Source organism: Gopherus evgoodei, chromosome 2 (genome assembly GCF_007399415.2).
Source record: "Gopherus evgoodei ecotype Sinaloan lineage chromosome 2, rGopEvg1_v1.p, whole genome shotgun sequence".
In the NCBI taxonomy this organism is placed as follows: Eukaryota; Metazoa; Chordata; order Testudines; family Testudinidae; genus Gopherus; species Gopherus evgoodei.
The window spans coordinates 9,880,169-9,907,795 of record NC_044323.1 but is presented as its reverse complement, the minus strand read 5'-3'; the positions used below and the strand labels follow the sequence as shown (position 1 = coordinate 9,907,795).

The 27,627-nt window shown below is 44.6% G+C and overlaps 1 protein-coding gene across 1 annotated transcript in view; it reads right to left on the bottom strand.

Moving 5' to 3' along the window:
* CRHR2 (corticotropin releasing hormone receptor 2) overlaps nucleotides 1-27,627 on the bottom strand; it is a 280,023-nt gene that overhangs the window by 20,984 nt on the left and 231,412 nt on the right. The window contains 3 exon segments of the mRNA XM_030549973.1: nucleotides 814-855; nucleotides 3,184-3,319; nucleotides 8,996-9,081. Of these exon segments, the coding sequence (XP_030405833.1) occupies nucleotides 814-855; nucleotides 3,184-3,319; nucleotides 8,996-9,081 (264 nt within the window).

Here is a 27,627-nt window from a genome sequence, read left to right as displayed (position 1 = left end):
GTTGTCATACATGATCCAACAGTGATAGAAGAATATACTTTTACGCACAATGCATAATTACTCTGTGGAACTCATTGCCTCAAGATGTCACTGAGGCCAAAAACTTAGCTGTATTCAATAAAGGATTACACATTAATATGAATAGTGAGATCCTCCACCATTAGAGTAAGCAGGATAAGAAAAAAATGGAGAAACTCTCATACTTCAGGGCTTAAGTCAGCCACTAACTCATAGGAGTTAGTAAGAAACTTCCTGTATGGGCAGCTTATTCCACAATTGTTCATTATGGGTTGCCCCCTTGCTCCCCATGCTGCTTCCCTCCCTCATCTTCCGCTGAAGCATCTGGTATGGATCACTCAGAGACAGAATACTGGATAAAAAAGGCCACTAGACCAGTTCAGTTGGGCAATTCCTATGTGAAATGTGCTGTCATGTACTGTGGATTCTTAACCAATGCGTGGCACAAAAGACATTGAATCACAGCTAAATAAACAAACAACCGTCTATCGAACAAGCTCAGAAGTCATGCAGTGAATTAAACGCAATGAATTATTCAAGTGAAGAACAAAACTCAGCATCTATAGGTACGTCAGCATTGCATTAAGGTGTCAACCTCTGTGTGATAAAGGCATTGTAAGAAAAGGGCAAACATGTAGCGGGTTGTAAAGTTCAGAAGCACATCAATGGAGATGTCTTCAAGAGTACCAACGGTGATCTGCAGTGCAAATGCATTTCATTTCCCTAATGTCAGACACTCAAGCCGCTTACACTTTATGATAATTAATTGCACTAACAGCGTAGGATGCTACTTACCTCGCCATTCAAGAAGCAGTAAAATACTGACACAAAGAAACCCTGGAAAAAACCAAAGGAACCATTATTAGATCATTATTTGAATAAAGCATGGTGAAACATGTAGCAAAGTGGGTTTAGATGTGTTCTCGAGTTGTACTGCTGCAATGTCTGACAGAAACTTATCATCCATCTCTGTTTTCTGTTACTGTTTTTAGAGGAAGATGGCTGCAGTTCATTAGACTTCCTTGGGGTCTGCTTCTGCAGCCACAGTCACGTCGAAGAGCATTTACCAGAGTGGCCCCATTGCTACTCAGTAGAGTATGGGGCCCAGAGAGTTAATGAGGTAGGGCTGGAGCTTGCCACCCTCAGGGTATGTCTCTACTGCAACTAAAGATGTGATTCTAGCATGGACAGGTACATCGGTGTAAACTAGCAACTTGAGTATATACCCACTGTCACAAGTGGGCTTGTATTGGGGCAGCTGGCTTGCGTGGCAGCCCACGGCACCATGTTTTCACTACTATTATAGTCTGTGCTAGCTAGATTAAAGCTAGCACGGGTATGCCCACCTGCACTGCAATCACACCTTCATTTGCTATGTAGACATACCTATGGTTGTGTTCAGTGGTGCTTTCCTCTGCCACTGCTGTTGGTGTGATTATGCTGGGAATGATGTACTACTCCATTAAGTCAGGGTGGTAAAATATTGCCCTTAATAAATAAGAATGCATTAAAGATAGCTGATCTAGCTACAGGGTGAATTCCTTGCCCAGCTGAAGTCAATGGCAAAGCTTCCATTGACTTCAATGGGCCCAGGATTTCACCCATAGTTATGTAACCATTGACGTTACAAATGGAAAACGCCTACTGGATGACCCGCAATCGCAGCATGAAGTCCCCTGATGCAGGACACAGAAAATAATATACATTTTCTAAAGGAGTATTTTAAATCCCGTTTACGGTCTCAGCTACTATTGTTACTTCTTGGAACCACACTAGCACCTAGGAGCTTCAGTCATGGACCAGGACCCCACCACACGGGCTTTGTACAAACACAGAACAGAGGTTGGTTACAGTCCCAATGAGCTGATGATGGTTGCTCTTTCTATGAGAGCATCATGTTACTAAGAGTCCCATTCTGACCAAAAAGGGAATGCGATATCCAAGTGATTATAGGACAATGGCCTACTCCTGCTGAAACCGTTGACTTCAGTGTGCACGGAATCAGATCCTTGCTCTAAAAAGTGATAGAGAGAAATATACTGTCTAGTGCAATGACTGAGTTTTACTTTCAGCAATGGGGTGTACTACCTCGCATCATAACACAGATCTACTTCCCAGCTGCTCTCTCTTTCACATACCACTCTGCAGTGTTATCGTCATAAACCGACCATTTCTTCTGCGGGCAGCGAGCATGACCAGGTAAAATATGCAATTTACTTTACACAATGAAAAATGTAGTGAGTCTTATTGCTTAGGAACAAAATCCCTCCTTTAATGGTTTTAAAGGGGCTGTTTTTCTTCTTTGCTTTTGTGCTTCTGTTACTGGAGTGACACTTTGGGCTTCAAATACAAATATGAAATCGGTATCTATAGCAGAAAGCTTTAAGAACTCACAGTCATAGACCCTGCCTTTCTGCAGTAGCTCCCAGTCATCAGCACTGGTGTTCTTGGCTGTATCTCTACTTTAGGGACTGATCCCGTGGAAGTCAATTGCAATACTGAACTTAGGCCCCTAGTCAGGAAGATGAATACAGCTGCAGTGAAGTGCTTAAAATGAGGCATGTGCTGAAGTGCCTTTCTGAATCGAGGGTTCAATGATGAGCCTGTGTGCTGGACCTGGAGCGCTGTTACTACTTCTGCTCATTGCCCATTCAAACCTGATCCTGTTCCCATCACAGTCATGGCAAAACTCCCACTGACTTCGGCGACAGGAAAACACAGTCTTCAGGGGTGCATGCTCCAATCAGCCACAAAGTTTGGGATGGACCAAGTTCCAGGGCAGATTAGAGCATGAGCCATTGCACGAGAAGTGGGGCAGGACTCCGGTAGGTACAACCAAGCTCTTGATCAAGTGAACTCATGCTTACTTAACAGGGGGTCTCTGCCACATGCGACATACCCGATACAACCATACATCATTAAAACAAACAAGCATTAAAAGAAAATGACTAATTATATGTATTGCAATGGCACCCGGTAGCCCCAGGCACTATACAAAGACAAAAGCAAAAGACAGCTGTGGCACCAATGAGGTTACATGCTAAGTCAATCTGTTTCAAGAGTTATTTCTACTGAGCGGTTCTCATTGCCCCAAGCTTCACAGCCAAGAGCATTTGGGTTCCCTTGAGCAGTGCCCAATACTTGCGATTAAGCGTTCTCTCCTACCTGAAAAGATTGCAAGAAGGAATTGAAGTAGATGAATACTATCTGGGAAATGTCGTCTTCACCGGGGTTGACAAAGAAAAGCATGTAGGTAATACCCAGAAGAGGCAGAAGGACTAACGTAGCCTTTACTGCCTTCCTGCAGGGTGCAAGCAGAGAGGAAAAGTCATTAGGAGAGGAAAACCAGGCTGAGTGATGCAACCCTCAGAGAACCACTCACCCATAGGGAATTACAGTGAAGAACTGGACAGAGGAGGCTTGAGACCAGCATAGACCAGGCATGACTCCACAGTGCTTACTGGAGTCACACTGATGTGAGATCAGTATCATCTTTCTATCTTTTCCCAACAGACACTCCTCCCCCTCCTAGAAGTTATTCCCATCTTCTCCAACCCTCACCATGAAGCCCCACCCTGAATCATTAGCACTCCCTTAACATCCCAGATTCCCTGCTCCAAACCAGTTCCCCCCTGCCTCTACTCTGTCGCCAGGCCACCTCCATGTTTTTCCTCCGTACCAGTTCCCCAGTTCCCGCCTTAGACATGCACACTAGGCTGTACTCCTGTCTGGTTTCCAACCAGGGAGAGCAATGGTGAAGATTGATGAGGCATTTGGGCAGCTGGGAAGTGATTTGTTTTTGGCTTCTCTCCACACCTGCTCTTCCTAGTGGTGATGGGAAACTCATATAGATATTGGTGCTTCTACTTACCTTCTCAGCGCTGTGAAATGAATTGAAAGGTACGACAGAGAAGTACATGCTACTCTACAGTATGTTTCATGCTTACTACTACATCTACTAGATAGGTGTTCCAAGTTCAATGGGGTTCAACACTGCTAGTGATTAAAGATGGGCCTGGATTGACATCTGGATTGAAACTATTTTGAAGTTCAGAGGAGTTGCTGGGAGGAGTGGTTTGGATCCAGTCCCATATTTTGAGCGACATATATTTTTAGGAGAAATTCCTAAACAGAGTCTAAGAACAGACTGGAATATACCACTGTGATATTCAAGGAAGCTGGCAATAAGCTGTGAAATGATTTGTGGTGGTGAGATTTTGTGACATGATCAAATTACAGTCAGTCTAGTCCAGCAACTTTGCACTGTGATTAGCGTGTCATTTCCAGTCTGCTAGTTAATTAGGCAACACGAAATTACTGATTTATAATTATAATATTAAGGGAGATTACAGAGCGTAAATTTAACAGCCAGATTGGATTTGCACGGCTGATAGGGATTTTGAAAACAATATGCAACTAGTGTCTTTCCCTATCAGATTTCAGGAGTAAAATGCTGTATTTAAACAACTGAGGCCTGGTCTATACTGGGGGGAGGAGGGAATCGATCTAAGTTACGCAACTTCAGCTATGTGAAAAACATAGCTGAAGTCGACGTACTTAGATCTACTTACCGTAGTGTCTTCACTGCGGTAAATCTATGGCTGATGCTCTCCCATCGACTCTGCCTGTACCTCTCGCCCTGGTGGAGTACCGGAATCGACAGGAGAGCTCTCAGCAGTCGATTTATCGGGTCTAGACTAGATGCGATAAATTGACCCCCGCTGGATCGATAGCTGACCGTCGATCCAGTGGGTAATATAGACAAGCCCTGGTGACTTGTGCTGGCTATGCACACTCTTACACAGCTCCTGTCAGCATGGTATGTGAGCACCTCACAGTCATTAATGTATTTATCCTCAGGGCACCCTTAAGTGGTAGGGAGCTGGTATTATCCCCTCTAACAGCAGGGAGACTGAGGCATGGGGAGATTAAGTGACTTGCCCACTTGCCCAGCACAACCAGGAAGCCCCAGTCGAGTGCCTAATCACAAGACCATTTCCCCTCTCACTTCCTCTATGCCAGGGAGGAATTTGGCCCCATCTCCCTAAAATTCCTGAAATAAGGATTAAAATCATCCTTCTACTCGTTGATTTCAGGAAAATTTGGGCTAAACTGGGGAAAGCTAGATAACAGTGGGTTGAAAATATGGGTTAACATCTAATCTTGCCCTGGGATTCCAATTGATATGGACAGATGATGGATTATTGTCTGCCAGGAGACAGGTAAAATCCTATTTGCTGTTGTGAGTCAAACTAGCACTTAACCAGCATGGCATTCCTATGTGTCGTGAAGGTCCTCATAAATGAACTGGAGATAAACAGAAGGCAAAAAGATAATAATGTAAGAGGAGGACAGGCAGATGGCATTGCTCCGTCACCTCAAGGAAATGCTTGTCATTATGCACAAGAAAAAAGAATGAGAAGAAAATAAAGAATAACCCATGGCCATTTCTCAGTGAAAAGGAAGGGAAATAGAAATCCTTGCATGTAACAGGGTGCTGAGCCCCTACTCTGATCTAGCACGCAAGAAGTTAACTGTCTATCCCAATTACTGGCAGTGCAGGGTGAGCAGAGGGCAGGGGGAATGGGAAAGAACAACTGCCACCGCACCAGGTTATGAAATACCATGTGGCTTCTCTGTCTGCAGCTGCTGCTGTTAACCGATGTGACTCAGACTCCTGGCCACAAACCCTTGGGAGAAGCGCTCTGGGAAAGGCTTTTGATCATGCTGGCCATCCCTGCCAGCTAAAACTGCATTCTGAACCCAGCGCAGCTCTGCAGTGACACGCAGGTCAGCTGGAAACATTCATTACCTCCATTACGTTCTCTCTCTAGACACTCTCTGACCCACTTTCTCAGTCGCACTAGCTAGAAGACTGAGCACAGTGAACACCCTGAGATTCTTTTCTGGTCTAGTGAGTGATTTCCTTCCAGTACAGGCAGCTCGCATGCCCATCCAGTATCCTCCCGCTGGTACCTTCTGCTCCTACCTGTTTGTTGTATCCATCGGTTCTTTATCATCTTATACTTTGACTGTAAGCACATTGGGACAGGGGCTGTCTCTTTGGTGTATGTTTGTGCAGCATCTAGCACAATACAGCTGGCTAGGGCCTCTAGATGCTACCACAATACCAATAAACAATATGAATATGGTGTATTCTTCAAGCTTAAGTGACTATTGGGGCAATACTATTAGATATTACTTGTACTGCAGTCAGTGGCGTATTATCGCCTAGGCCAACAAGGCCTAGGCCTAGGGTGGCAAATTTGCAGGGGCGGCAAATCTGCTCATGCCCCCTCCCCAACTCCGCTCCTTCCCCAAATCCCCGGCTGGCCTCGTCCCCCAGGTGCACTGCGCTTCCCTCCTTCCTCCCAGGCTTGCCGCACGAAAGCGCTGGGAGGTAGGGAGAGATGAGTAGCGGCACTTGGAGGAGGCGAAGCAGAGGTGAGCTGGGGCCCCTGGGCGCGGGGAGTAACCCGGGGGGGCAGGAACCGCTCCCCGCCCCAGCTCACCTCCGTTCCACTGCTGCCATCTCCTGAGTGCACTGCAACTCCCCTTCTCCCCCTTCTCCCCCATCTCTCCCAGGCTTGCTGCGCGAAAGCACTGGGAGGGAGGGAGAAGTGAGTATCGGTGCGCTCGGGGGATAGCGGAGGTGACCTGGGGCCAGCGGGCGTGGGGAGTAACTTTTTTTTGGGGGGGTAGGGAACCGCTCCCTGCCCCAGCTCACCTTCACTCCACCTCCGCCATCCCCCGAGTGCGCCACAACTCCCCTTCTCCCCCATCCCTCCCAGGCTTGCCGCGGGGGAGCGGAGGTGAGTTAGCATGGGGGGGAGCAAGTTTTTGTGGGCCTATCAGCAGCAAATTTGTTAATCCAACACTGATTGCAGTAGCATGTAGGAGCTCCAGTTATGGAGCAGGACCCCACTGGGTGCTGTAAAAACACAGAAGAAAAAGACAGTCCCTGCCGCCGAAGTTCCAAGCGTAAGAAAAGAGACAACAGGCCCGTAATAATCATAGTACCTAGCTCTTACATAGTGCTTGTCACCAGTACATCTCAACATGCTTTACAGAGGCAGTATCATTCTCTCTATTTTACAGATGGGGAAACTGAGGCACAAAGCAGCAAGGTGACTAGTCCAAAGTCACCCAGCAGGCCAGGCATAGCACCCAGGTCTCTTGAATCTCAGCCCAGTTCTCTCTCTACAGACAGACAGGGAGCACAAGGAAACAATGCTGGTCAGCATGCTAGGCAGTGGTCTCAATCCACAGCTGCCTAACCATTTAAAAAGGGCAGTTCTGTTATGACATTACTACTGTGAAGTTTAAAAGATCAGGTGAAACATGAGGGACCCCGGTGCACTGCATGAGGCTTGCATGAAATGTAAATGGCTTTTTATTCAGCATGTGCAGAAGCAGCTTTGCAGCTTCTTGAAAACAGTTTGTGACAAAAATCTGATCATCACCACTTGTGCAGGGACAAAGCCAGCTCCTCTTAGTTAAGCTGGCTGGGAAAGTTTTTACATGCCCCACCCTTCACCCCACGGAAAGCAAGGAGTTGACATCTCAGTCTTTCTCCCTTTTGGTTTTGGAACCACTGCATGAGACATGAGCAGGGAGAACAAAATTTTTTTCTACCATGGGCTTCATTTCTTAGTGAATGTGCAGAGGGGAATCGAAGCAAGAGCATCAGGCCAGTGCATTAATCTCATAGCTTACCCTGAAACCATGTTTCAAGGACAGAAGTAAAAGGAAAGCAGTGGACCAGACACTAAAGCCACATTACTCAGGCAAAGCTCCCTTTCAAGACACAAGCAGACCAGTTTACAGACTTCAGGGTTCAGCGCTCAGTTTGGGAACCTGAGATTTCACACAGTAGTGACAGGTGACTTTGGGAGTCCCAGTTGTGTCTGCCATAAAACCCCTACAGAGCTTAGGAGACCTGCATAACCATACGAGATCTCATTCTGTACTCTAAAGGTCCAGTCTTAGAAGGTGTTCAAGTCAGCATTTCCAGCAAAGTGCTTATGGCCTCTACATTGCCCCTTGTATGTGGATGTACAGTAATCTGTGGGCAGGAACAGAAACATCGCTGTGCCTACCTACTTGATCCATGGGCTCAAGACTATGACCCAATGCTGTACTCCTTGTTTCCCCGCAAATACCTACTGCCTTCGCTGGGAATTTTGGAATGCAGAAAAGGGATCTGAATTTGTGCCTGCATATCAACTATTTATTTGGCAGTCAAAGTATTATTACATGCACCCACAAAATTGTGTGCATAAGCGGAGAGGCAATTTGGTACAGGTTGCGCATTTCTACACTCATCAGTCAACTAAGATCCATAAATATTCTAGACCTCAGCTTAGTGGATTACAGAAAAATGTCATTTGTATAGCTATTGTAATATATTTTGAAACCGGTAGTTAAATGCTCTCCTCCCATGAACCAATCATATTTTACTGGAGAGGAAAAAGTGGCCTTCTTGATGTATTACTTTTACACCAGACTGGCCTAGCTTGTGACATTGGGCCAAATTCTGAAATAGGTACCTTTGCATATGTACAGTAGAGGCACATGAGCACCCTGAAGCATGTAAACAAGTCAGGAGATGCAACAGCGAATATCTATCTGCATATAAATCCCAGCTGGGTGCACCTGATTTCATCCATGCACATAACTTGAATGGGTGCAACAATGTATGCAAATTTCTGTAGATGCATTTAAAAAAAAAACCCTGAAAATAACCTGCCCCGTGAATAATGATATTTTGCTCTAGCGGGGCATGCCTAAAGTATAAGGAGATATAGTTACCAAGCCTAGGTGCACAATCCTAAAACACAAAGGCAGAACGTCGGGGCAAGCGGTGGAGTATGCAGTGTTTTAGGTGTCTAATTAATAAAACCCCACAGTGTACATACCGCATAGAGGAGGTCAGAACATTTCTTATAACAATTGTGAAAAGCACTGGACAACTTACCTGTATTGTATTGTTTCTGAAGTGGTTGAAGCTCTCAGTTTTGTCATTAAAATCCTAACAATGTTAAATAGAAATACAAAATTTATCTGGAAAAGGGAAAGGAAAAGAGCAATGAGCTAAAACTGGAGTTAAAAAATGAGATATACAGAGAAGAGACATCAATAGTCTTTTACAGTGAGTCTGATCCTCCTGAAGTCAATGGGAGTTTAGCCGCTGACTTCAATGGGGCTGGGATTTCCCACATAATATCAGTGCGTATGGAGTCTAGTCACTTTTGAACAGCAGAAGTAGGTGCCATCTGACAAGAGTTTGTGAAACCGACTGTGAGGCCATGAGTTCTTCCTGTGGTCCAACCCTCTCACGCCATCCAACCCCCAACAAACAGAACCATTCCAGCCAGCTGGGATGCCAGGAACTAGTCAGGAATCTGGATGGGAGGCTACAGAGCTATTTTCTAAGCCTGGAAACTCTTCCTTCCCTTCACAAGCCTGCTTTCTGCAGGAGTATCATGTCTGAGCTTGATGTAGATCTGGAAACACCTAGAAATCAGGTCTGATGGGCCTTGGCTACACTGGCGCTTTACAGCGCTGCAACTTTCTCGCTCAGGGGTGTGAAAAAACACCCCCCTGAGTGCAGCAAGTTACAGTGCTGTAAAGCGCCAGTGTAAACACTGTCCCAGCGCTGGAGGCGCAGCTCCCAGCGCTGTAAGCTAATCCCCATGGGGAGGTGGAGTACCTGCAGCGCTGGGAGAGCTCTCTCCCAGCGCTGGCGCTGCGACCACACTCGCACTTCAAAGAGCTGCCACGGGAGCCCGCCCGTGGCAGCGCTTTGGAGTTTCGAGTGTAGCCAAGCCCATACATTTTCATACATATTAAGGGACTGGAAGCACTGCAGTATTTGGATTCAGAGTAAGAGACCAAGGACAATGCTGCAGTGACCTCGTACAGGATGTACCTGAAAAGTAAAATATTAAACAACAAATCTTCCCAAAATATCAGTGCAAAGCTCCACTTTAGAAAGTTTTCAGCCAGCCACAAAATACAGTTTTCCTGATTTCGATCTCACTTATACAAGCTTTACACTGGTTCAACCCACAGACTTCAGTGGATTCATTCCTCATCGACAGCGGTTATTGTTGTGGTAGCTAGAAACCTCAGTGATGGACCAGGACCCAGTTGTGCTAGGTGTAATACAAGCACCGAACAAAAAGGCATCCTCTGAAGCATCAGAGATGGCCACAGCTAGGGATAGGGCACTGGTGGGGTGGACTGGTGATCTGAGATGGTACCGAAAATTCTCTGTCTCGGGTATTTGGCTGGTTGTTTCTTGCTCACATGCTCAGGGTCAAACTGACCGCCATGTGTGGGGTCAGGAAGGAATTGTCCACCAAGTCAAATTGGTAGTGACCACGACGGGGTGGGTGAGTAGGGTGTATGTGTTTCACCTTCCTTTACAGCATGAAGCACAGGTTGCTTACCAGGAGCATCTGGGTCTACCTTACTTAATCAATTCCATTGCCATTGCAGGGGCCTCAGGTATTTGTGCACCTGAACCTCTGCATGTGGCATACACGAGTTTAGTCTCCTGCAGGATGTACTACTTTGGACTAATTTTGATTGTTGGATTTAGTGGGCGGGTGGTGTTGATGGCCTGTGAAAAACAGGAGGTCAGACTACATGATCTGTTGGTCTCTTCTGGCCAGGAACTCTATGACTATGACAGTCCCTGCCCCAGACAGCCTGCGACCCAAATATTAGACAAGAGACAACAGATGGATACAGATAGATAGACGAGGGAGCACAAGGAAACAATGAGACAGTCCTGGTCAGCGTCATGGGCAGTGATTTCAGCACACCAGCTGCCTAACCATCACCAAGTTTTTTGTAGGCGTCGAACAAAGGAGGTTTATGAAGGGATTTGAAGGATGACAAGCTAGTTTTGTGGATGTTTGTGAGTTCAGTAACATCAATAGGAGCTAAAGGTGCTGAAAAATCTGGCCACTTACTTACTAGGCATTTACTTCGGTGCCTAAATATGGATTTAGGTGTCTAACCTCAGGCACCTACATTTGTACTTTTTGGCCTGTGACTAGTCTAAGGTCAGCCAGCCAGTCAGCGGCAGAGTTGGGAACAGAACACAGGATTAGCGGCTCCCAGCACCCCCATCTGCTCTAGCCACTAGACAGTCCTGTCTCCCTAAACCACGTGTGCAGTGGCAGAGTGTGGTGAGACCAAAATTCTGACCTCTTTCTGCTGGCAGCAACATTCAGTTTGTAATGGCTAGGGGAAGCAATGATCAAACAACAGCTCAGGAAGGCCATATAGGCCTTATACGACTCTTCTTAGATTGTGACAATAATGAGATTGTGGTAGGACAATAATCAGATCACCTGTGCCCTCAGGAGCGTACCACATGGATTTATGTTTTCCAAAGGAAATTGGACACTAAAGTCAAGCCTTTGCAGCATTGGCTTGCAATGGGGGTGGCTAAGAGACCCACACACACACACTCCAATGGGGGCTCAGGAAGGTGTTGTCTTGGAAGCACAATGTTTCTCAGGTATGCAAGGGAAGTTACCCTCCCTGCTCAGTCTGTTGGCCAGCATATCATGAATATCAGGGTTGGAAGGGACCTCAGGAGGTTATCTAGTCCAACCCCCTTCTCAAAGCAGGACCCATCCCCAACTAATTGTTTTTGCCCCAAATCCCTAAAGAGCCTCCTCAAGAATTTAACTCATAACCCTGGGTTTAGCAGGCCAATGCTCAAACCACTGAGCTATCTCTCCCTCCATGTAAGGGGAGAGAGATGGGGCTTTGGCCCTGCCTCCTCCATGCTCCTTTTGGGGTGGCTAATTCTGCCAGTTTTGGTAGCGATGAGTGATGTAGTTAATGGCTGAGAATCCTATGTTTGTCTGCTAGCAGCTTGGTCCAAATTTGCCGTCTTGAATCTTGAGACCTGGTGTCACACCTAAGAAGGTCTCTCTGGAAACCTGACCCTCTTTCTCTTGTCCCATGCATCATACTACACCACGGAGGCTGGTTCTGCACATTTTTTGCACTGTCACAAGCGTAAGGACTAGGATTTCACTCGGCCCCCAAATATGGTTGTGAAAGTGGGTAAGTTTTCTGTGCCCACACGCAAGAGGCAGCACAAATCTGTCCTTTCACTGATGAAGCACATCTTGGTGATGTGAATTTATGAGCATTTTTATCCCTAAGGACTTATGTGGTCATGGACGTCAAGAATCTAGATTCAAGTCAAATCACAGAGTTGAACTTTATGACCAACTGGAAACCAGTTTTACCCTCCAAAAATTAAAGATCTAGTTAATCTGTTCACTTTAGGTGTTCACATAATAGCTAGATAAGCCCAAGCATGATCAATGAGGTCACCTGTGCATCTTAACCTTCCCGAAGGGCTAACTCTGCTAACATTATCTCATGGAAAATTCACATCTGAATTCCCAAGAGTAGCATTTTGATATCTCACATAAAGGCTCACTTAACGTGCATCATTCATGAGGCTACCAGTCTTTTCAATGTCAGTTACCTCCTCCCCAATTTGTTATTAATATTTTCCCACTTGCCCCATATACACTTGTCACACTATAGTCCTTGAAATGTGCCACCCAGCATGGGAAAAAGGGATGTGTTTCAAAGAACATCTTTAAACTAGCAACTCAGCTGTGATGCTCATTAATAGCTAGAAGTGAATCACAGATAATACTCCATTCATGGATTGCAAAATGCCAAAAGCCTTAAAACTCTGCACATGGGAATGTGGCTGTAGGTAACAAAGGGACAAGTTCCTTATAAGATCCACTGATAGATCTCAGACGTCCAGGGCCGGCTTCAGGCACCAGCATCCCAAGCACCTGCTTGGGGTGGCAATCTGCAAGGGGTGGCAGCCTGTGTATTTTTGCCACCCCGAGCAGAGCGCCGAATTGCCACCGGACGGCAGGGGCAGTCCGTGTGCCGTTAGGGTGGCACACATGTTTCCATAGCAGCAGCAATTCAGCGACAGCTTCTATATTCAGCTGCCCGTAGCGGCAATTCGGCTTTCTTTCTTTCCTCCTCCTTTCTCATTGGCAAAATGGTAACAAGGAGATGGGAAGGGAAGGAAAAAGGGGAGAAAGGATTTACAGACATCTACATGGCAACTTAATGGTTGTATTATAGATGGGCAAAAAATTTCCATCAAAAACATTTTGTCAATTAAAAATACATAAAAATAGCCTTTAGCCAAACACAAAAATATTTTGTGCTCCATTTTGCTTGGTCTGGTCTAGTTTTCAGTGTTCCAATTCCCTCAACCATGTATGCGTCAAAGACATCAGACTTGATGCCCCACTTGTCTTGTCCAATGCCTTTGTCCTGTGACATTACCCCCCAATGCTCATTGATCTGAGCCAGCCAGGACTTGCTCCATCCCTCTCCTTTTGTGACTGCGAGGAGCCAGGTTAGCATAATGAGAATGATTTTCTGGCTAAGGCAGGAGGCTGTTACTCAGGAGGTCAAGGTCCAGTTCCCAGCTCTGCCACAAACATTCTGTGTGTCCTTGAGCAACTCACTTCAACTCTCAGTGCCTAATTTTCCCATTTGTACACTAGAGCTATTTTTTTCTCCTATCGTTTGTCTGTCTTGTCTTTTTAGACTGTAGGCTCTTTGAAGCAGGGGGCTGTCTTTCTTACATGTCTATACAGCGCCTAGCACAAAGGGGCCCTGACCTCAGTTGGGGTCTCTGGACACCACTATACTGAAAATAAATAATTGTTAGTATTCAGCAATCTTCTTAGCAAACTGGCAGGTTCATCATTGGGTGCCCGTGCTCCAACTTTGCAGACGTCAGCTCTTGCCACCTCATATTTGGTGGCAGAGTCCTGCGCACCAGTTTGGAGTTGATCGTCACACACCAAACTGGTAGATATGCAGTTACATGCCACCATGCGTATCATCTCTGGATCCCTGCGTCCGACCCCACTCCCTTGGCTCTCAGTTCTGAGCAATATTGCTCTTCCTCAGATCAGACAAGTAACTGGCAAGTAACTGGAGAAAGTATGCACCAACTCAAGCCTGCCGCTGCACAATAACCTTTTAAACCCACCACCAGCTGCATGTTTGCCATCACGTTGCCCATTATGGTCTCATCTGCCATGCCAGAATATGAGAGTGGAAACACCCTGGCAAGAGGAGTGATATCTGTTAAAATCCCCAACCAGTCCCTTGTTACCGACCCTACAATCTGCCCACCTGGTTTTGACCTGCCCCATCGCCAATGGTCCCTGCTAACAGGTTCTGAAGCGGGCAAGGTCTCTGTGCAGCCAACCAGTATCACTGGGGCCTTCAGGACAGCCCTTTGTGCTGCTGCAGCACAACACAGACGATGACACACATTGTCGAGGAATGTCTACTGACTAGGTTCAATGGTGGCCTAGAAGAACTGCATCACGCCACTGAAGATGCAGTCGTTTGGCAGGATGACTATGCACATGCTTAATAAATAAATTAGTGTTGATTACTATTATTGCATAGGTTATTCATGCAGAAATTAGACAGACTTTCAGAAACTGGAGTATTGTGTTCAGTTCTGGGTGCCACATTTCAGAAAAGATGTGGACAAATTGGAGAAAATCCAGAGAAAAGCAACAAAAATGATCAAAGGTCAAGAAAACATGACCTTTGAGGGAAGATTTAAAAATTGGATTTGTTTAGACGGGAGAAGAGAAGTCCCCCTGAGAGGGGACATGATAACAATTTTCAAGTACATAAAAGGTTGTTACAAGGAGGAGGGAGACAAATTGTTTTTCTTAACCTCTGAGGATAGGACAAGAAGCAATGGGCTTAAATTGCAGCAAGGGAGGTTTAGGATGGACATTAGGAAAAAATTCCTAACTGTCAGGGTGGTTAAGCACTGGAATAAATTTCCTAGGGAGGTAGTGACATCTCCATCATTGGGGATTTTTAAGGGCCGGTTGGACAAACACCTGTCAGGGATGGTCTAGATAATAGTCATGCCATGAGTGCAGGGGACTGGACTAGATGACCTCTCAAAGTCCCTTCCATTTCTATGATTCTATGAAAGGCAATACCAAATTACGAATCCTGCATCAATACCCCAGCACAGTTAGTAGCTTGAGATCTTATAATTCATTCATGAGCCGTCTTCTTACCATCCTATTTGGAAGTTCTGAAATGAATTGTGAGGGATTCTACTGTGTAACCAACTCAGAGTTGGCACAGAATCCAAACCAGCCCCAATATTAACTTTCACAAATGAAAGAAAACAAACTACCACAGAAGATATAATCTCTAGTGAGTGTTGACTGGGGTGGGCATGTTTCTTTCCCTATTGGTAACAGATTAACAATGTATGCCTGCCTGCAGCATTTTTCATCTCTAAACCTGATCTGCTATAGCCACAAATCAAAATGTCTGACACAAGGGGGGCAAGGTGGGTGAGGGAATATCTTTTATTGGACCAACTTCTGTTGGTGAGAGAGAGAAACTTTCGAGCCACACAGAGCTCTTCTTTGGCTATAGAGCTTGTCTCTCTCACCAACAGAAGCTGATCCAATAAAAGATATTACCTCATCCATCTTGTCCATCTAATATCCTGGGACCAACATGGCTACAACCAACTGAACCACACAACGTGGTGGGGGAATGATACTGCCTCTTATGTAGGTCATTTTATACATAAGTATTTTAAAGTTTAGTACTGTCAATATAAGGCTTTGTGATAAGCTGGAACAATAAGGAATGAGAATGGTGGGAATTCTTTTCAGAAATGCCCTGCAACTGTGATACAGTGGCTGTCTGATACTGTACTTCCCTCACATAAAAGCAGCAAAGAGTCCTGTGGCACCTTATAGACTAACAGACGTTTTGGAGCATGAGCTTTCGTGGGTGAATACCCACTTTGTCACATGCATCTGATGAAGTGAGTATTCACCCACGAAAGCTCATGCTCCAAAAAGTCTGTTAGTTTATAAGGTGCCACAGGACTCTTTGCTACTTTTACAGATCCAGACTAACACGGCTACCCCTCTGATACTTCCCTCACATACAAGACCATATGTACCTGAGTGACACTTGAAACCTCCCCAAAAAGCAACAGCTTCCAAACACAAAGTCACTCTGCCCCAAAAAGAGGCATGGAGAGAGGAAGCTCCTTCATTTCATTCAGCATATCAGAGTCTTTCATAAAAAACAACAACATAAGGCAAGCAACTGAGTAGTGACAAAATGTACAAAGTGCTTATATACAAATGTAAGAAGTCTAAATACTAAGGTGGGTGAACAGGAGTGCCTGGCAGTAAATGAGGATTTTGATATAATAGGCATCATGGAAATTTGAAGGAATGAGGATAACCAGTGGGAAATGGTAATACCAAAGTATGAAATGTATGGGAATGAGAGTAGGTCATGTTGGTACATGAATGGCCCTATATGTAAAAGAAAGCATAGAGTAAAATGAGGCAAAAATCTTAAATGAAACAATCCATGCCACAGAATTTCTACAGGAAGAAATTCCATGTTTGAATAAAAAGAGTATAGCAGTAGGAATATACTACTGAACACCTGACCAGCAGGGTAACAATGATTGTGAAATGCTCAAGGAGATTAGAGGGGCCACAAAAGCAGAAAGCACAACAATAATGGGTAATTTCAAGTTCCCTCATGTTGACTGGGTACATGTCACCTCTGGTCATAATACAGAAATAAAATTTCTAGACACTGATAATGATTGCTTCTTGGTGCAGCTAGTCCTGGAACCCACCAGAGGAGAGGCAATTCTTGGTTTAGTCCTTAGTAGAGCACAGGATCTGGTCCAAGAGGTGAGTATAGCTGAATCGCGTGGTAATAGCGGCCATAATGTATTAAATTTATCATCCATGTAAGGGGGAAAAATACATTTAACTTTAAAAAAGGGAACTATGCAAAAATGAGGTTGTTTGTTTGATGGAAATTAGAAGGAGCCATCAGAAGGGTTAAATACCTGTAAGCAGCATGGGGACTATTTAAAAACACTGTAAGAAAGGCTCAAACTAAATGTATATCCCAAACCAGAAAAGACAATCAGAGGACCAAAAGAATGCCACCATGGCTAACCAGTGGAATAATGGATGCCCTGGGAGGCAAAAGGCATCTTTTAAAATTTTGAAGTCAAAACCTAGTGAGGATAATCAAAGGAGCACAGAGTCTGGCAGGTTAAATATAATAAGGCAGGCCAAGAAAGAATTTGAGAAGCAACTTGCTAAAGACACAAAAACCAACTGTAAGAATTGTTTAAAGTACATCGGAAGCAGGAAGCCTACCATACAGGCAGTGGGGCCACTGGACAACAAAGGTGCTAAAGAAGCACTTCTTAGTGTATACACAACATGTCTCAGGTGGCACGCGACCAGGATTCATCACCAAATTTGGTCCACTGGTTGGATCATTAGCTTCCCCGACCTGGGCTGGATACTGACGGGGAGCGCGACGTGAATGCTGATCCATGCCCCTGGAAGGATTTCTCAAAGAAGACAAGGACATTGCAGAGACGTGAAATGAATTCTTTGTATCAGTCTTCACTGCAGAGAATGTGGGGGAGATTCCCACATCAGAGCTATTCTTTTTGGGTGACAAGTCTGTAGTACTATCTCACGCTGATGTGTCAATAGAAGAGGTTTTACAACAAACTGATAAATTAAACTGTGATGTTGCCAGGACCAGACAGTATTGACCCAAGAGTTCTGAAGGAACTCAAATATCAAATACTTACTGTAGTATGTAATCTATTGTTGAAACAAGCCTCTGTACCAGATGACTTGACTGTAGCTAATACAGTAAAAGCTTTTTTATCCAGCATGTTAAGGGAAACGGGGGTGCTGGTAAGTGAAAAATTCCAGTTAACTGAGAGAGAGGGGGTTTGGGTGCTGGGGCGTGGGATCTGTGAGTCAATTTGGGTGCAGGAGAGGGCTCGGGGCAGGGGGCTGGGACGCGGAACAGGGTGTGGCCATGGGCTCTGGGAGGGAGTTAGAGTGTGGGAGGAGGCTCAGGACAAGGGGTTTTGGTGCGGGAGGGGGCTCGGGGTGCCGGATCTGGGGGATGCTTAATTGCTAAGACAAACAAGTTTGTCGACCCTTATGGGAGATGATTTTGCTGTTTCTTATTTATAATGTCACCTGAAAGTGAGAACAGGCGTTTGCATGGCATGTTTGTAGCCGACACTGCAAGGTATTTATGTGTCAGATATGATAAACATCATATGCTCCTTCAGGCTATTGGTGTCACTAGGCATAACCCTAGGTAACTTGGGAGGGTGGAAGATCACGAGTGCCGATGAAGCCCTCCTGCTCAGGCCTCAATGAATCAATGTTCCTCCATGTTAAACACTTTGTGTAACCTAATGTACTAACAGCTGCAAAAATGTAGTGTTAGCAGTTAGTTTTCGGTTGTAACAGTCAGTTCTCTGCTGTAATACATTGAAGCTAGGCTAAAGCACGCTCAAGGCCATTTTAAGATACAGTATACATGTCTCAGCAGCGGAGAGGGGGGAGGAAGGGGAAAGACAAAAGACTGAGTGAGAAAAGATACTGCAGTTGGATGGGAAGGGAGGGGAGAGTGAGAGATCAGCTAGTCCGCAAGAAAAAGTTCTCAAAAAGCAACTGAGATATAAAAGGAGGAAACTGCTTGTGTTAGGTGTGCATGATTTGAGGCGTTCGTCTCCTTGCACCGCTTTGAGATCTCAAATGAACTTGGTTTGCTTCTCCACCCTGGTGTTTTTATTGGCGCGGCACACCGGGCGACGGACCACCCCGCTGTTGCTTGGCCTTGGGCACTATCTGTGCCGGCAACAAGGCATTGGCCACTATTAGAGAGGACATGCTTTTATGCTGATGACGCTCGTTAAAAAAAATGCATTAATTAAATGTGTGACTCAACTCCTTGGAGGAGAATTGTATGTCTCCTGCTGTTTTACCCACATTCTGCCATATATTTCATGTTATAGCAGTCTCGGATGATAACCCAGCACGTTTGTTTTAAGAACACTTTCATTGCAGATTTGACAAAACGCAAAGAAGGAACCTATGTGAGATTTCTAAAGATAGCTACAGCACTCGACCCGAGGTTTAAGAATCTGAAGTGCCTTCCAAAATCTGAGAGGGACTAGGTGTGGCGAATACTTTCAGAAGTCTTAAAAGATCAACACCCGATAAGGAAACTACAAAACCTGAACCACCAAAAAAGAAATCTTGATGGCATCTGACTTTGATGATGAAAATGAACATGCGTCGGTCTGCGCTGCTTTGGATCATTATTGAGCAGAACCTGTTATCAGCCTGTCCTCTGGAATGGTGGTTGAAGCATGAAGGGACATATGACTCTTTAACACCACAGGCATGTAGCCGGTGTTGCTAGATATTTACAACAATGCCATGTGAATGCCTGTTCTCACTTTCAGATGACATTGTAAGCAAGATGTTCTCCCACAGTGAAATATACTTGTGGTCTCAGACATACAGACGCCAGGCACCCCAGTGGAGATAGTACCCTGGAGTGTTAGCACAGCCCACTGTCATTTGAACTATAGGAATAACTCCATCAGCTATGGATATATAGTGGACTTTATTCCAGCCAGTAGGAGACATAAAAACACATTCAAAGCCAAAGTATTACTTTTGCAACTTGTTTACCTCATGTAACATACCAGATCCCCTATGGCCCTATGTAAATAATAAGAGTGACAGAGGTTTCAACTTCTCTAAGATAAAAAATGGTTTAGTGTTAGATTTCTGAAGAATTATTTCCTTGCAGTGCCTACACATTCCAGTAATATTATAATTGCATGCGTTTCCCCCCTAGCATCCCATTCTTGATAGCCTATTTGGTGTAGATATCCATTCTGGTGCATTGTCATCTAATCATTTATGTCTCCAAACCCCCAAGCTCCTTTCTACCTAGAAATAATTATTCTAAATAGCTTAATTGCAAAAAAATGTTCCTTGAAACCCTTTGGGGTGAAATCAATATTTGGATATTATGCACACAATTTAATATATTTTCCTGGTTCATAGGATCTCCAGCTGTTTCTCTGTCCCAGGAGTATTGGTGTCATATGTTCTAATACAAAACTTGTTTGGTGACTTGGCACAAATTTGCTGCTTTGTAATAAGTAGTATTGGTAATATATGTTATTAATACATGTTTTATTTATCGCTGCAAAGCAGCTATTACCAGGAAGCACTTAGAGATTCTTGAGGGGAGGCACAGTAGAAGTTTAATAAAAATTGATAATTTCTTTGCAAATGGCCTTGCCAAAAATTTAAGAAGAGATGGAGAAGGACAGAGGAGCTTTAAAGACTTGAAGCAGCTACCATGGATCAGAGAGAAAAAAGCCCAGTGATTCAAATGACGTAGAGTTGCAGCCCATGGCTGTGTAAGTGCAGTTCCATTCTGCACAAAATCTGCTTCTCCAAACGTTGTGGCCTGCTGTATGTGGTGCCAAACAACTAAGCAAGCTGTGTCTTACAGCAAGTGACAGTAGAGCTCCTGGGATAGAGCAGCAGCAGCGCATCTCACTATGAACCTGCGAAGGAGTCTAGATATTCAACTGTGTGTAGAAGGCAGAGATTCATTTAATGCAAATGGGTCTCCCGGAGCCATTTTGTGCATACTCAAGTTTAGGCATCCATAAATCTAGGCACTTCCCCATTTTTTAATTTCAATGGGACTGGCCTTCAGAAGTAAGGTCTGAGCTCTAAGTTGAGACAAGACATAATAAAGGATGCCAGCCAATACCAGTTATTGGGGTCATGGAGTCAGAAGGACAATGGTTAACAGTAACTTCAGGTAGTTGCACGAGTCTCACTTGGAAAGGAAGGGAGGGTTGGGGCACCTCTTGGGATGCTGAACAGAACTTATTGCAGTAAGATTCAATCCACATCTTGTATGTCTCGGGGGCATCATTAACTTTTCTGGCCAAGGCTTTCCTTTTTGCACAGCCCTATTGTTAACCGTGATTTGTCCTGAACCCCCTTGGGAAGGGGTTTCTTGGACTGAGCATCAGTGGAGCCAATAAAAGGGAAAAGTCTCTCATAGCCATGCTAAAGCATCTCTCCACATCCTCACTAGCTTCTACATTTCGCTGTATTTTTTCCTTGTGGGTGAGCTTTCCTGTTCACATCCACTCTCCCATTTCCCAGGCTGATGGTGTTAGATTATCCGAGAGGGTCCACAATGAATAGGTCCCCACAGTGGTCTGATTTGGAACTTCACCTCCCATTTCAACTTCCCCTTTGAATGAGATGCTAAACTCAACGTAACATTGTTTTGAAAATGTTTCTAGGATTTTTTTTAAAAAAATAGGAATATCACTGTACTCGATAGGAAAGCAAATGTGGCCTCAGTCTTCATAGCCCTGACACCTGCTGCTTGAAAATTATTCTTGCACTTTGTCTCCTTTTTAAAATATACAGTCACTTTGAGGAGAAGATTATGATTCATGATCTCCTTGGAAGAACTGTGCTTTCAGGACTGACTTAAAATCACTTAAGAACACACTTAGTTTTGAGAATGTATTTAAGTCCCCTGATTTTTAATGTGTTCTCCTGCATATGGATGCTTTTTTCTAAATCAGGGCTTAATTCAAGACTAGAGGTCCTCCTAAAAGATATGTTGAGTTCAACCAAAGTTACTGGTTCCAATTCAGGAATCATTGGCCAAAATTGCATGGCCCGTGTTACGCCAGAGGTCAGACTAGATGATCACAATGGTCCCTTCTGGATTTAAAATCTATGGGTGAAATCTTGACCTCACTGAAGTTAATGGGAATTTTGCTACTGACTTCAGTTGGGCTGGGATTTCCCTCCGTGACTCTGTGAAGATGGTACATCAGGTCAGAAAGGAGGGTTGAATGTCTTATCAGGACCCCATGTGGAAGAATGTCTTGAGGAGGAATTAGCTGAGGGTTGAATACAGAAGACCCTTCAAGGAGGTATAAAAGTAGGGGAAATGCATGAATCGCTTCAAGGCATTGTCTATGGCTGTGGCTCTCAACCTTTACAGACTTCTGTACCCCTTTCAGGAGTCTGATTTGTCTTGCCTACCCCCGAGTTTCACCTCACTTGACAACTCCTTTCTTACAAAATCAGACATAAAAATACAAAAGTGTCACAGCTCACTAGTACTGAAAAATTGCTCATGTTCTCATTTTTGCCATATAATTATAAATCAGTTGGAATATAAATATTGTACTTACATTGCAGTATATAGCATATAGAGCAGCATAAACAAGTCGTTGTATGAAATTTTAGTTTATACTGACTTTGCTAGTGCTTTTTATGTAGCCTGTTGTAAAACTATGCAAATATCTAGATGAGTTGATGTACCTCTGAAAGACCTCTGCATACCCCCAGGGGTACGTGTACCCCTGGTTGAGAACCACTGGTCTATGGTAGGGTTTGGCTTCTTTTGATTCCCTTCACCTCTATATACAGTTCAGCTACTTAGACCTCATATTTTTATCTTGCCTGCTGGAGAAATTAGGAATTTAAACTCCCTATGAGAACATCTTGCCTGCCCCCTGCCAATCCAATCCTGGCAGCCACATTGACTAGATGGCCTCAAACACATCTTTTCCCATCTATAATTTGTATAATGGATCTTTAATAAAAAAAATCCTTTTACTTGCTATCTCTTTATTTGCATAAAATTTAAATATTAATCCATTTGCCGCTCTTTGCCATTTTATAAAATGCAGTAAAATCCACCCTATGGTTTAGTAACCCAAGCTGAATGCAAAGCCGTCATTTCATTATATACTGTTATCTTGACCTCACTGAACTAATATTCTGCCAGCTTCTTAATTCCCATTTTAATTGCCCTGCCACATTGCTTTGACATTATTCTTAGATGGAGCTCTGCATTACAAGAGTGCCCCTTTCAAAGCTTACATGCATCAGAGTGACTCCTTTTGGCTTCTAGCAGGATGTGGAATTATCTCCCAAGGGAAACAAGTCCCAGTGCTTCAATTATTTAAAACTGGATTAGATCAATTTCTGGAGAATATAGTGGAAAAATTCACTAGCACTGGCTAGGAGACAGAATAAACGGAACAAACAGTCATTTACCCTCTCTAACTTTTATTATATGCTTCAGAACATACACACTTGTCTCTGAGCATGAGAAACGCTGGACTGGAATGGCAGGGATACTTCGGATTGGGACGGAGGTGCATCTGTCAAACTGTGTGGAGGATAGCAGGCCCCAGCACTTGCCTGGGTCACGCCATTGCTTAAACAGGGACTTATCAGACCCCTGTGGTCAGCTTCATTGGGCAAAAACAATCTCAAATCAGATTTTTCCATCTCTTCCAGCTATTCAGCCTAAATTTTCATCCTCTTCATTTCATCCCATTATTCACAGCTATATAGAATTTCCTACTTCGTCCCTCCAGTGCCTCTTAGTCTCAAGCAGTGAAAAAACGTCCCAAAAAACCACTTATTTGCGATATTTCAGCACTCCCAGCCCTGGGCCTAACCACAAATTCCAGAGACCTGAGAGGAACATGTAGGGGAAAGTTAACCAAACCTGATTGGCCTCTGAGTCTTTCGGGTTCAGTTTGAGATTCGTGACAGAGTTTGGGTCAGTTCAACTGTCCCTCACTTTAGAGCTAAATTTACCTCCACCTCACATATGTCTGCTGTTATCTCCGGGTTTATTCCGGTGCATTATTTACATATGACCTGCTGAATCCCCAAAACCTTTACTGATATTACATTAGTAGTGCATCACCCATCAGCAGTGTCCCAGATCAATATTTTCCTTTAGTTTTTCATTTTGCTTGTCTGCCTCATATTCAATTCTCAATAAAGAGGTAGGCTGGTAACTGAGCTGACCCCTTAATGCACATTAATGTAAAGGGAATGACTCACACCAATGCTTCATAACATGCAGGTGGTGACAGAAATGCAGTAGATTACAAATTCCTTTTTGATAGCGTCCTGCCTATAAAATATATAATCAGGAGACTTCAGAGGCACTGCCCAATCCATATGGAGCAGTGACACTCCTGTACAGAAGTTAACACAAAAATTACCATTAGTTACTATACTATGTTGTAGCTTGGTACAGGGCCACCTAGAGGATTCAGTGGGCCTAGGGTCCTCGGTGGCAGGGGGCCCCCGCTTTGGTGTTAATTCGGGGGCGGGAGGTCCTTCCGCTCTGGGACTCGCTGCCGAAGTCCCCCGAAGACCCACGGCCGGGGGCCCCCGCCGCCGAATTACCGCTGAAGACCCAGCTCTTCGGCAGCAGGTCCTGGGGCGGAAGGACTCCCTGCCACGGGTCTTCGAGGCACTTCGGCAGTTGGTCTCGGAGCGGAAGGACCCCCTGCTGCCGAATTGCCGACGATGACCCAGAGTGGAAGAAGCTTCGGGGCCCCTGAAGCGAGTGAAGGACCCCGCCCCAGAGGCCCCGAAAAACTCTTGTGGGGGCCCCTGCAGGGCACGGGGCTTGTGGCAAATTGCCCCACTTGCCCCCCCCCCCGGGCGGCCATGGCTTGGTAATGCTTTTCGTTCAAGAATTGCAAAGCCTTAAAATACACAATGCAACTGACTTCTATGCAGACAGTAGGGTGGGATGAAGACCAATATTTTTGTGGGGGAGAATTTGCCATTAAGCATGTACTGGCCCCTCTGTTGTTATCAACTCTTAATGTACATCCACATTCCACCTCCCCATGCATTAATAGTGATGGCCTAGGCAGATAACAGATTTTGCACCATGGTTCTATTAGGAAATGAGACTGTACAAAGAGGGCACCTTCCGCTTTAATAGACATGCTCAGAATCATATTTGCTTACCATGGTGACTAAAGTAAGCACGTGCAACTTTTTATTGCTATCGGTTTTGCAGGGTATGTGGTATGCACCTAGATGTGACCGAAAGCACCCCTGTATTCACACCCCACACCCTATTGTAATAATATTTGTACAAAATACACCTTGTGAGGTATCATTTGAAAACCACTTCCCAGACAGCTCTCTCCACGTGGTAGTCTTCACTGAAGTCCTGAGGGGTTAAAGAAGAGAGCTGGATTCTACTCGAGCTCATACACCATCAACAGAATTAAGTTCCAATGACCGAGCCAGTCAGCTACCCCTGTGCAACCACAATGAAGTCAAGGGGGCTACTCAGGTGTCACTGAAGCCAGAAAACAATGGGGCTGTACAGGTGTATAGTCACTAAGCCCTAACTCTGGCCAGAAGAACTTTTGCTACTGCTGGGTGAGGTACAGAAAGGAAATCTAACCAAACGTTTTCAGTCTTCAAACTGGTTTGCTATGAGGTTTGGTTGTTATTTTATTAAATCTCGTTTGACCAGACAGCTGTACCACCTTGTGTGGTGACCCAATACTTTCATAAGCAAAGCAGCTCTAAGCCAGGTCAGGGTTAGACTAAGGGCATGTCTACATTGCCATTAGACACCTCGTAGGGCTCAGGCTATAGGGCTGTTTAATTGCAGTGTAGACATTTAGGCTCAGGCTGAAACCCGAGTTCTGGGACCTTCCCACCTCGCAGCCCAAGCCTGAACATGTACACTGCAATTAAACAGCCCCAGTACCCAAATCCTGCAAGCCCGAGCCAATTGTGAGTGTCCAGTTGGAAGGTAGACATACCCTATGAGACTTCCATAGAACACCTACTGCAGAGCAGATGCTTAAGGAAGTGTTACTTATGGTCCAGTAGGTGGCACTCTTCCCTTGGAGTTAGAATCAAAACTCCACGAGAGCCTTAGGAACAATTGGGGAAATTCACATTTAAGGCATGTCTTCACTGCACAGCTAACCTGAGTGATCCGCACCTGGGTCTGAGCACTCTGGTTAGCCTAGCCCAGGTGTGAGCATCGCCCCAGCAGGACCCCACTGTGACCACCATTTCTGCACTTACCTATAGTTGCCTGGGGCATATCCCAGGGTCCTTTGTGCTGAGACGCTCTAGGATTCTTTATCAGTCAATTGTGTCAGTTGCATTTGAACTTGTCTGTTATTTGGGAGGAATTGCGGAAAGAGATTAGATGACTATCAGCACTTGAGGAATTTTTGCCTGTGTTCTCCAGCCTGAGTTAAACTGGAGGCCAGGTTCTAACCCTGCTGGATCAGTTAGCTTGGCTTAAAGCACCTCCAAACACAACTCAGAGGTTTTTCCATGTGGGTGCTATAGGGGTATAGGGTAAGAACCTGTGTTAGGTGTGCAGTGAAGGCATTCCCTCAGACTTGGCTAACTCTGACCCTTGTTCTGCTAGTGGAGCAGTTGTGACCAGTCTTTAAAGTACAAAACTTGTCAGCTCTGACTCACTATTCTACTTGACTTAATGATTCCATTTGTACTTGCCATAGACGCTAAATCTAAAACAGAGGGGGACCTATAAAATGCAAGCTCTAGAACAGCAAGATCTCTGGAATATGAAGAGGATGGGTCTGATCAGAATGTCAGGGGTGAGGTCTTGCATTGTTCAAAACCATCCACAGAAGTGAACAAGCTTCCTACCAAGAACGAATTTAGAAAACTCCAGTTGACGGCTTATGCGATGCAGATTCTTGTCTACATGGGAAGATCCCTTTCCAGAATTCAGTTGGTGACCCCTTCTTCAGTATCTCTGGCAACAGGAAATGGGAGAACCAGGATATTTAGAACAACTCCCCCCTAGAATCTGTGTCCAGTTTTAGAATCATCATTGAACTAAAACTTTTGGAGGTTCTGAAATTTTTTTTTTAATTCACTTCCTGATTCCATCCAGGATCAGATAGAAAGTACTAAAACAGCATGAGGCTTTTTGGTGATATTTATTGGTGGGGCAGAAGCACCAGAAATTTTGCAAGAAAGTTTGTTTGTATGAGAATTCAAGCTCATTGTAGCAGACTCAAAAAAAAAATCAAAACAAGTTTGGGTAAGTCTCTGACCTTTTGGGTGACTGTCTGAACATATATTCCAAAATTGTAAAACATGCTTTTCCCTCTTAATTTTAATATTACGGTTTTAAAAATTCAGTCAAACCTGCCATTGCAGCTTCACCCAGAAACACATACAACATCTACTTCCAGGCACCAAGATCAAGCAAAACATCCAACCTGTCTTACCTGTCTCCAGTACTTTTATGGCCCATATTACCAAAGTATTTGAGCACCTCACAATCTTTAATGTATTTATCCTCACAAAACCGCCGTGCGGCAGATAAGTGCCATTACCTCCGTTTTACAAATGGGAACTGAGGCAGAGAGAAGCTAAGTGATGGATGAAAGGACACCCAGTGAGTCTGTGGAGGAACTAGGTTCTGCTGGTCACACAATGGTAACTGGTTACGTGAATTCAAAACTACTCCAAATCTTTCGAAGGTTCATCATTTCTTAGTGTATAGCACGTCTGTCAATGCCACGCTGCTTTGTAATTGAAGTCCATTAGACACGCAGCAGAATATTTCTTGGTATTACAACCATCAGCTCTGCTTTGCTTACCTGGCTTCAGCTTTGTCTTCAGTCAGGGTTTATCTGGCCTGATTAATCTAAGAGGTTTCATTGTATTTTGTGCTCTCTCCTACAAACACTGACCTATTTGGGATCTCCGTCAAACAGTACTGTACTAACCCTAA